This window comes from Megalobrama amblycephala, unplaced genomic scaffold (genome assembly GCF_018812025.1).
Source record: "Megalobrama amblycephala isolate DHTTF-2021 unplaced genomic scaffold, ASM1881202v1 scaffold456, whole genome shotgun sequence".
Lineage (NCBI taxonomy): Eukaryota > Metazoa > Chordata > Actinopteri > Cypriniformes > Xenocyprididae > Megalobrama > Megalobrama amblycephala.
The window spans coordinates 9,161-19,458 of record NW_025953387.1 but is presented as its reverse complement, the minus strand read 5'-3'; the positions used below and the strand labels follow the sequence as shown (position 1 = coordinate 19,458).

General features: G+C 35.8%; 1 protein-coding gene across 3 annotated transcripts in view; it reads left to right on the top strand.

Moving 5' to 3' along the window:
* LOC125261668 (vitelline membrane outer layer protein 1-like) overlaps nucleotides 1–8,375 on the top strand; it is a 12,061-nt gene extending 3,686 nt beyond the window's left edge. Inside the window, exons 1-6 of one of the 3 annotated variants that reach the window (XM_048180225.1) lie at nucleotides 5,496–5,855; nucleotides 6,645–6,839; nucleotides 7,267–7,379; nucleotides 7,499–7,612; nucleotides 7,814–7,995; nucleotides 8,067–8,375. In XM_048180225.1, the coding sequence (XP_048036182.1) occupies nucleotides 6,660–6,839; nucleotides 7,267–7,379; nucleotides 7,499–7,612; nucleotides 7,814–7,994 (588 nt within the window). In that variant the 5' untranslated portion in view covers nucleotides 5,496–5,855; nucleotides 6,645–6,659 and the 3' untranslated portion in view covers nucleotide 7,995; nucleotides 8,067–8,375. Of the gene's footprint in view, nucleotides 1–5,495; nucleotides 5,856–6,644; nucleotides 6,840–7,266; nucleotides 7,380–7,498; nucleotides 7,613–7,813 lie in introns of those variants that run through there. The other 2 variants (XM_048180223.1, XM_048180224.1) reach the window with 2 other exon arrangements.
* The last annotated feature ends 1,923 nt before the right edge of the window (nucleotides 8,376–10,298 follow it).

Genomic DNA, 10,298 nt, shown 5'->3' with positions numbered 1-10,298 from the left:
TATGACAATATATATAGCCTAACACTGATATAAGTGATTACTCGGATTTAAACCTACCTATATTGAAGTTATATAAAATATTCACAGGCAGATTTGCTTTATGTATTTCCCCGGCGTCGAAATCAGGCACATTTAAATGTCAGGAAACACGACTCCTGGCTGCATGTCAATATCCATGGATTAGGTTGTTTTGACAAGTTGTAAGAAACACTTTCGAGCCAAACCTTTTGTTTGTTTTACTCACGTTTTCACAGTTTCCACTATTAAATCCAGTCATGCAGCAGGTTCTTTTACCACTCAGTCCAGCTCTCTATAGAGGGTATGCATCGACGTCACTTTTCCGCCGGAACGCGCTCTCTCAGCCACTGGTGTCAAAGGTATTCACAGTCAATACTCAAGTAGAAGTATAGATGCTAGGGTTTAAAAATACTTCTGTAGAAGTTGAATATCAACTCAAGCTTTTTACTCAAGTAAAAGTGTAAAAGTACTCAAAGTTTCAAAACTACTTAAAGTATAAAAGTAAAAGTAATGTAGGGGAAAAAATGCCATTAAGGACAAAAGCTTAGGCCGCGCCACAGGGGCCTATTGTGTTCTCCACCTCCTAAAAAAAAAACATTTTTCTAAAGGCTATAAAGACTATAATGTTATATTAAAATGTTAATGTTGAAAAATTCGGGATGCCTATATGCCCATTGAAAATGAACGCATTTTAGTACAATGCAAATACATTAAAGCACCATATATGTGTACTACTGAGCATTAACCTGTTTCATGGAGTGGAAGATATGATGGCTAGTTGCCTATAAGCATGGGCGTAGGTTTAGGGGGGGACGCTAGGTACTAGTCTCTATCAATATTTTGAGATGACAAATTTGTCCCCACCAATATTAGCAAGCTCATTTGAACTGCTATTTGGATCTTTGCACTGCTATTTGGATCGATTCTAACGGCCAGGACGACGACAGTACAAGAAACGCCGTAATTTGATTGGCGGCGGGGTATCTGACAGGCTACACGCGCGGGCCGGTACTACTTTTGTGCTTGCACCAGCAGCGAGCGGGTGGTGTGTGTGTGTGTGTGTGTGTGTGTGTGTTGACGACGCCGACGGTAAGTTACCAGGGCTGTCTCTCTGCCACATACAAAGGCCAGAGTAAAAACATTTTGAATATTCCGTTTTTTTGCCCCTTTTTGTACTTTGTAGATGCCACCCAAGAAGAAGAAAGGGGACATAAGAAGCTTTTTCATAAAGCAGAGTCAGAGTGTAAGTAGGCAAAATAACTAGCTAGCCACACAAATAAACTAGCAGTAGTGACTGACCAGGCTTTCAAATGCAGATTCTACTGTGGAAAATAGTATTAACTGGTGATAGTATGTGTTACCCCGGATGATAGACTGCACTGACGAGACTGAAAACTTGGTTACGATCTACTATGTCTCAGCAGCGCCTTAATAATGTAACTGTATGTCATGTACATCAAGAGGCCCTTGACAAAGTGGACCTTAACGATGTAGGCCAACAGTTTGTATCTGTAAATGACAGACGTAGGCATCTGTTTGGAAAGTTTAGACAAAAGGAAGGAATCAAGAAAATGCAGTAAAATGTGGAAAGTAGCCATAATGGAGTTATCATTTTCAGTGCCAATTAGTAGAATAAAGATGTTTTTTTGCTTTGTTTTTTGGTTTATTATTATGCTCCAAAAGTTCTCAAAGGCTACCTCTTGCAACAGTGTTTTTTTTTTTTTTTTTGTAAGTATAAATAGGCTACTAAGGTACATAGTAAATTATGTTTGTTTGTTAATAAACCGTATGGTTGTTCAGCATTTCACATTCCCAGGTATTAAAGTGAGTGTACTGGAGGGTAAATAGTGTTTATAATAGAAAAAGGTTATTATATTTATTTATTTAGATTTGTTTCCTTGTGGTAGAGAATTTTTTGTTAGTGTAAATACTAATGTACATAATAATTTCTGTTAATAAAACGTTTGGTTGTGCAGCATTACACAGTCTCAGGTTTTTATTTTTATTTTTTGAGAGTGCATTTTTGAGATTATACAGTTATACTAGCTCTTTAGGGACAGTATACAGGATGGTATATTGGGGTCAGGAATCCTGACTCAGGATACAATAAATTAGATGAAGTAGATTCACTTCTGTATTGTGATATTCTGTATTGCCAACAGTCTGAAATAAAAAAGGAAATCACCATTAAATCACTGGTATCTTACAACAAAAGTAAGAAAAGCTGAGACCAAACCTACGCCCATGCCTACACCTCTGTTAATTCTGTAAACTCTGTAATGTTTTGTAGAGTAGTTTGTTTATGTAAAAATTATTTAATCCAAATGGATGGAAAATTTGAATGTAATTCAATTTTTTTTTTGAGTGAACATATAATAATAGAGAGAAGTTTAGAAAATGTGTATTTTATCTACTTATTTTCGCTTCACGTCCACGAACAGCAGCAATCCTAACGGTCGAGTGATTCCAGTCAGCTCCGCTGCTCCACCGTGTGCTTTGAAGAGACTGCATCCTTGCGCCGGGCGGTAATTCCTTCATTTCAATATTTAAACTCTACATTGTTGAAATGTCCGCGTATTTCAACAAGGAATGTATGATTATATTATATTACGAGATTATATTATGAAAAGAAATTCGTTACGAAACGAAACATTGAACGCAGCAGAACTACTTTGACAAGCGGAACAGTCAGAGTAGTGATTAAGTCCAATAAAAAAAAAAAAAAAAAACGGAAATTTTATGTTATTTCACAGTTACATGGTTTTCCACATTATTTTATAGCGGATATGTAAATTTACATTATATTTCTGTGATTTTACAGAATATTCAAAATACAGAAAAAAATCTGTAAAATATTAATCAACATTTTATGTAAAATTACACATTATTCTGTAAAAATACAGAACATTTCTTTTAAAAAACAGAAATTTAATGTAATACTAAAATACATGCAATTCCCTGTAAATTTTATAGTGGAAAATAAATTACAGCAAATATCAGTAAAACAACAGGCATTTCAGTGTATAATGACAAAACGGGAAAAATCTGTAAAAAAAAAAAAAAAATACAGACCATTACCTGTAAATTTACATTTATTTTTAACAGTGTATATTGAAGAAGTCATTCAAATAATTTAACATAAATATAAATGTTGATTAATAACTTAAAAGATATATATTGAAGCGGCAGTGGATTCCAGAATCCACCCCTTCACTTCTAAATGATCCTTCTTTGAGATTTTCTTTGAGTGTTGCCCAAGTAGCAGTTTACAGCATTAGGAGCTCTGAATGTTTTTGGGGGGGATGCCTGTTGCATTGTTCGAGGACAGGTGTGAATGGTCTTGAATATGAACCTGTAAGTGCTCTGGGGGGATGTATGTGTTCCTTTAATATGATAAGTAGAGAGCATAATAGGCCAGCCAGACAGTATTGTTTGAATGTAGTAGTGGAATTTTGATTAGCATTTGCATTGAAATTATAATACTTTGATGGATAATACTTAGATCTCTACCCTCGACACATGATCTACCACCCTGTCTATTCTTTCAGTTTATCTACTACAATATAAGACCCATTTGTATTATTCACTTATTAATTTTTTTACTTTTTCCATTTCAGAATTCCAAGATGTCATCGGACCACCCCACTGGATGTACGCAAAGACATGATTGCACATTTCTCAGTAAAGACGAATAGAGAGGACACTGCAGATGCTGCAATAATGGATACACAAATACACTGTAGCAAGTGTAGCAATGTTTGTCTGTGCTTCTCAGATAAAAAGAACTTAGGCACTATCACTGCAAAACACAGACTTCATTCAAACCACATTGAAAGTGATAGAAGAAAAAGTTTTATGAATACAATTTTTTTCAATATTTTTTTTTCTCTTTGCATTTCAAAAGACATTCCAAAGTGTCCTGGCAGACAGTGGCCGTGGCCACCCCTTTGGCCACCCCACTCGCAACTGCTGTCTCTGTCTACTTTTTTGTTGACAAGAATTACGATTATTTAAACGCAGAATCGTCTCTTTAAGACAACTTCGCCTCAGCGCCAGGCGCAAGTCAGACGCGCGCGGAAATGATACAGGTGCCAAATGAGCTTCAGCAGAACAACAGTGAACGGCGAACATTATATATAGCTTACGCAAATGTTTCTCAACTGGTGGGTTGCAAGACCGCACACTTTTCAATCACGCGCAAATACGGCGCGCTGTACATTAATCGCTATAAATAAAACACAAAAGAAACTACGAGCATGCAACGTTGTAGTTCTGTCGTCTATTAAGTCATGAAATAACCATATATATGCCTCACATGTCTCTGGACTAAAATATTCTGCTATGTGAGATCACAATATAAGGCACAAGCTGATATGTAATTTTTTAAATGCATAAATAAATGTGAGAACTGTGCATTTGTAATAGAAGATACTAATTTTGCATTAATTTATAAAGTACAAACAAAAATGTATCACATTTAAATGCATTCAATTTTACATGCTGGCATATATGTGCTGTTGACTTCTGCTTCCACATCAGCAAATGAGAATTCAAACGAGAACACCTTTTTTTTCTCTTTGTACATAATGTTTAATTTAGGTATGATAGAACTGTTGCAATTATTTATTTTGACAATATAGAAAGTTAAACATTTAATGTTTACTTTTTTGGTTAGTTTTTGAAACAGACAAACTCAGAATTGTTGAAGTTCATTGATTATACACATACAATTCAATGAAGGAATAATCTACAGTATGTAGTTATCTGCATGTCTCATCCATGGAGATGCAACAATGGAGAACAAGCTATTGGGGGTTTTGAGAACCAGAACTGACTGAACAATTCAGCTATAGGGTGAGCCCCTTTATTAATATGCCTGCAAGTGAGGAATGAAAAAAAAACCCGTCAAATTCACTCATCATTCCATGATCTAATTCACTATCTCAGTTAAAATTAAGTAGGCTACAAATGGTATTCAGTTGTGTTGTAGGCACAGTCCAGTACATTATAGTCCAGTACATAAATAATTAAGATTGCTGGCCCCAGCCTGGCCACCCCTATGAAAAAATCCTGGCTCCGCCACTGTAAAGCTACTCTTTGGGTACAAAGACAATTTAGGAAATACTGCCAAAAAGACATGAACTTATCACCAAAAACAGCCTCTAGCATTTCATATGTATCAAGTATGCTTCTATTTTGTTTATGACACCTATGTAATTCTTTCTGTGTGTTTTTAAATGTTGATTACAGGTAAAATGAAAGAAAATCTACCTCAATTACAGAAAGTGTCTACTGTTTGGTATGGTTGTGATGGATGAATGTTTGTCAGTATTTTGGTGAAAAATTGATTTTTGTAAAATGTACAGCTTTTGAACTAGTAAAGTTAAATTTTTAGAGTTCTGATTAAAATTCCTAAAAACTTGAGAACAAAAGGGCCATACGGACACTATGCTAATTACATGCAAAACAGGAGCACAGGGCGTAGGACCCGCCCAAAACCATATCGGATTGGCTAAAACATCTGGAAAGGCGGAACCAACAAACTGTTTAAAATACGATGCCGCGCATTGGATTTTTGCTTTCACTTTCAAGTGCGCCTTTTCGTCTTGGCCTTCGCTGAGTCGACGGACCGACCATCATCCTGATTGCACGATCAACTTCTTCAAGAATTCACTCAAAGCCTGCAAGAACCTTCGTTGAAATTCACAGACAAAAGTCTTTTGTTCCAGCACCTTCTTGAGACGGACGTCGTCCTTCAGAAGTCTTGACTGAGCCACGCCGCTTCCTTCAACTCCGTCACGAAGGGAAAACTGCGTTTACAGGAGCAGCCAACACAAGTAAACACAAGTCTCCTAATTTTGCTGAGCTGGTGCAATTATATTCAGCAAATTAAACTATTGTTGAATTGCTAGTGTATTAATTCTCTCAGGTTGCGGTCAAAGAAACTTGTTAAAACTAAATAATTGGGGAATCCATTTACCTTCAAACAATAACCTCTCAATATTTTTCTGAAACTGAATGAATGTGTGTGTGTGCGTGTTTTTTTTTTTTTTTTTTCGTTAGATTAGTTTGTGTGTTAGTAGTTTAGTTCAATAAATTCTTGTGTTGATTTTTCACGCATACAGTGTCTTGTGCTGTGCTTACCAAATTGCTGCCTTCAACAAAGATTGTGCTACCTTGCTCATAATCATAATTAATAATCATAACAAAATATTATTATTTCAGTGGCCACGGGATAATATTTTGTCCAGAATTGGTAAAATAATTTTAAGCTCAATTTCTCGGTGTACGAATAATTGATAAAGAATTAAAATATTGATTCTGAATCATTTACGGTTAATCCGGTTCTTATTAAATGTAATTTAATTACAATTTTGATTAATTATTTGGGTTGATTCCTACAACATGAATGCATTTGAACATCTGCCCTCTCTTACTAGTTATTAGTAATGCCTGGACATTGTGGATGATTTTGCTCAATCTTGTGTATAAATATGAGGCTTCTTCCTTAACCTGAGAATGTTATGGTACACCGTCTCTGTGTCTGCTTGATCAGCTGATGATTGATATCTTTGAGGCTGCAGAATATTAATCTAACAATCAGTATTTTTTTTTTTATTGATCAGGTCAGTGCTGTAGCAATGCATCACCTCCTTTCCATGTTTTTACTGCTAGCCATTATTGGGCAGCATGTGAGCGTTCAGTTCCCAGGAAGACATTACAAATCAGTGTTGACCGTGTCTAACGGAATGTCCTGGGGGTCGTGGGGTCATCAGGACATGTGTCCAACTGGAATGTATGCTGCAGGATTCAGTCTGAGGGTAAGTTGGGCATTGACTATTTTGCTAATACACTGGTGGCTATAAGTGCTTCAGAAGTTCAAAACTGTGGAGTTGCAGTTAGTCAATTTATCTCCAGGGGCCAGTTGTTCAAAAGGTTTCATCAAAATGATCTGGATTTGAAAATCCCATATTTTGCTGTCCAGGATCAGGTAATCCATCTTACTTTTGTGCTGTTTTTTCAAAGCATAATTGGACTTTTCTCCTTTTGAACAACCCATTTTTAAGATTTGATCTAATCTGATTACTTTTGAACAACTGGCTCCTGCTGCACCTGCTTAAGATTTTTTAAGGGTCTGTAAAGAACATGAAGATAAATGTTACTATGAGAATTTAAATGTTACAATGGTTGGGCTAGTTTCAGCTCTTTCAATTGTCTTAATGTTGTTGTTGTTGTTGTCGTTTTAAGGTGGAAAGTCATGTCTCTGGTGATTTTGATGATACAGCACTCAATGGGATTCGTCTTCACTGTGTATATTGGTCCAGAGTATCAGAAGCATATGCTGTGTCCAACGCAGGACAGTAAGGGAGTCTGATTATTATCAATTCTTGCATTCAAGTGTTTAAGCTAGATAAGTAAATTGAGGATTTTCATGAAAATAATAATCAATTTGATCAAGAAACCTCTGTCTTTTCTTCAGCTGGGGTGAGTGGACAAATATCAAGTGGTGTCCTTCTGGATTCTTAAAGGCTTTCCAGCTGAGAGTCGAACCTTCCCAAGGAAAGGGTGATGATACGGCCGCAAACAACATCATGTGAGAATGTCTGGATTTATTTTGCTATTTAAGGACTCTGTTTTCCTTCATCAAGCAGTTCAATTAATATCACACTCAGTCGTGCTGCTGATTGTGGTTGTGATTAGGCCATAGGCTGCAGGTGATCATGTGACTGACATTCAATCCAGCAGCACAATTACATATTTTATCATAATATTGTCATATCTGAATGCTCTCCAGGTTCAGCTGCAGTGATGGTGTTGTGCTGACGGGTGACGGCACAGGCTGGGGTAATTGGGGCAACTGGAGCCCAGTGTGTGATGGAAGAGGAATCTGCGGCATCAAGACGCGGGTAGAAAATCCACAGGGGAATGGAGATGACACCGCTCTCAATGACGTGCAAATGTACTGCTGTGATTAAGGTGAAGTGATCGCAATCTAAACCTCAGACTGACACATGCTGCAGATCAACTAAATCTGTTTGTTCTTTCAGGTGTAGGAGGATGACAACAAGAACAGCAAGAAGACCAAATGGATTGTCATAACTGATCATCATACTATGATAATCTAACATGAACCATGTCATAAAACAGTTTTGTAAGGGATAATTCACATTTGCACAAAACAAAGAATCTGCCAAGATGTCATCGGACCACCCCACTGGATGTACGCAAAGACATGATTGCACATTTCTCAGTAAAGACGAAGACAGGGCACTGCAGATGCTGCAATAATGGATACACAAATACACTGTAGCAAGTGTAGCAATGTTTGTCTGTGCTTCTCAGATAAAAAGAACTTAGGCACTATCACTGCAAAACACAGACTTCATTCAAACCACATTGAAAGTGATAATAAATGCTTATTCATAAAAAAATATGATTGTTGTGTGATTATTACTCATGATATATACTGTTAAGGGGCTATGTAAGCAATCAACCCTGCAAATTAATGTTTAAATGCTCTGTATATCTGTTCAGACAAAGAGAGTACAAATACAGAAATTCTGCTCCTACCTAGGCCCAATGTTGCAATATTACAACATTTCCCTAAAAACTTACTAAAAAGTAAAAAAATTGAAAAATCTTTAATTTATGCATCAGAGGCCTCCTAAAACAATATCTGAGAGGTCAAAACAATTTTTGCTCTTTTTTTTTCTATATTTGGGTTTTACAGGGTTAATATTATGAACAGCAGCTACGCTAATTATTCTCCATTTGCTTTTTGTTTTACCTCAGGACTCCTGTGCTGAGGTGACTAGAGAGTATCAGCTTCAGTTTGGATCCAGCCTCTTATGAACACTTCAGATGACCAACACATGTGAAGAGACTCCTGTGAGGACTTCAGATGAAGCAACATCTGGATCAACATGCACATTCCCAAATTTCTATATCCTAATTATTGTTAACATTTAATCATTAATCTGCTAACAGTGATTGTAAATTAAATTGCCTAAATTATTATATTGTTAGCCAACTGCATGATTATATATGTACATTTCTGAAACCACATACACTGGACAGTCACCTCCAATAACAGATTACTGTAAATTGTAATGTTGACATTCATTCTCTATTGTTCTATTTGTGTTAAGTTATTATAATGAGTGAAGTTTACTGTTCAGTGCACTGATGCCTGGCTTATTATGGATAATAAAGTTTGTTAAATACCCTGCCTTTATTACATGTCTTTATCACATATGTTTGTACATAATCAAAAAATGAATAAATGCTTTGTGAAAAATATGCCTATTTCCAGTAACTTTCATTTGTCTAAAACAAGTTGAGCATCAAAGCATATAAGAAGAGACTTTACAATAAATAATTAATTTATTTCTCGTGGTACTTTGATGTCATACGCTGATCAGTCTGCGCAGCACTGATGCATCTCGAACAAGCCTTCTGACTACAGTCACTTGCCGCCACCTCCTGGTGGTTCAGTTTCATGTTTAAAAGTATAATTTTCCCAGCATTCCCCACTTTTTCAGACAGTCAACTTCTGATACCCCAAATGGATTCTCACTCTACAACAAGAGACAATACACTTGAGACAATACTATCAGAGTCTGAGGGCAGTCCTCATTCTCATTTTGTTATTTCTTGCAAAGGCAAAAGCTAAATACACCACTCTATGCCACACTGTTAAAAATAAATGTAAATTTGCAGGTAATGGTCTGTATTTTTTTTTTTTTTTTTTTTTTTTTTTTTTACAGATTTTTCCCGTTTTGTCATTATACACTGAAATGCCTGTTGTTTTACTGATATTTGCTGTAATTTATTTTCCACTATAAAATTTACAGGGAATTGCATGTATTTTAGTATTACATTAAATTTCTGTTTTTTAAAAGAAATGTTCTGTATTTTTACAGAATAATGTGTAATTTTACATAAAATGTTGATTAATATTTTACAGATTTTTTCTGTATTTTGAATATTCTGTAAAATCACAGAAATATAATGTAAATTTACATATCCGCTGTAAAATAATGTGGAAAACCATGTAACTGTGAAATAACATAAAATTTACGTTTTTTTTATTGGACTTAATCACTACTCTGACTGTTCCGCTTGTCAAAGTAGTTCTGCTGCGTTCAATGTTTCGTTTCGTAACGAATTTCTTTTCATAATATCATCTCGTAATATAATATAATCATACATTCTTTGTTGAAATACGCGGACATTTCAACAATGTAGAGTTTAAATATCGAAATGAAGGAATTCCCGCC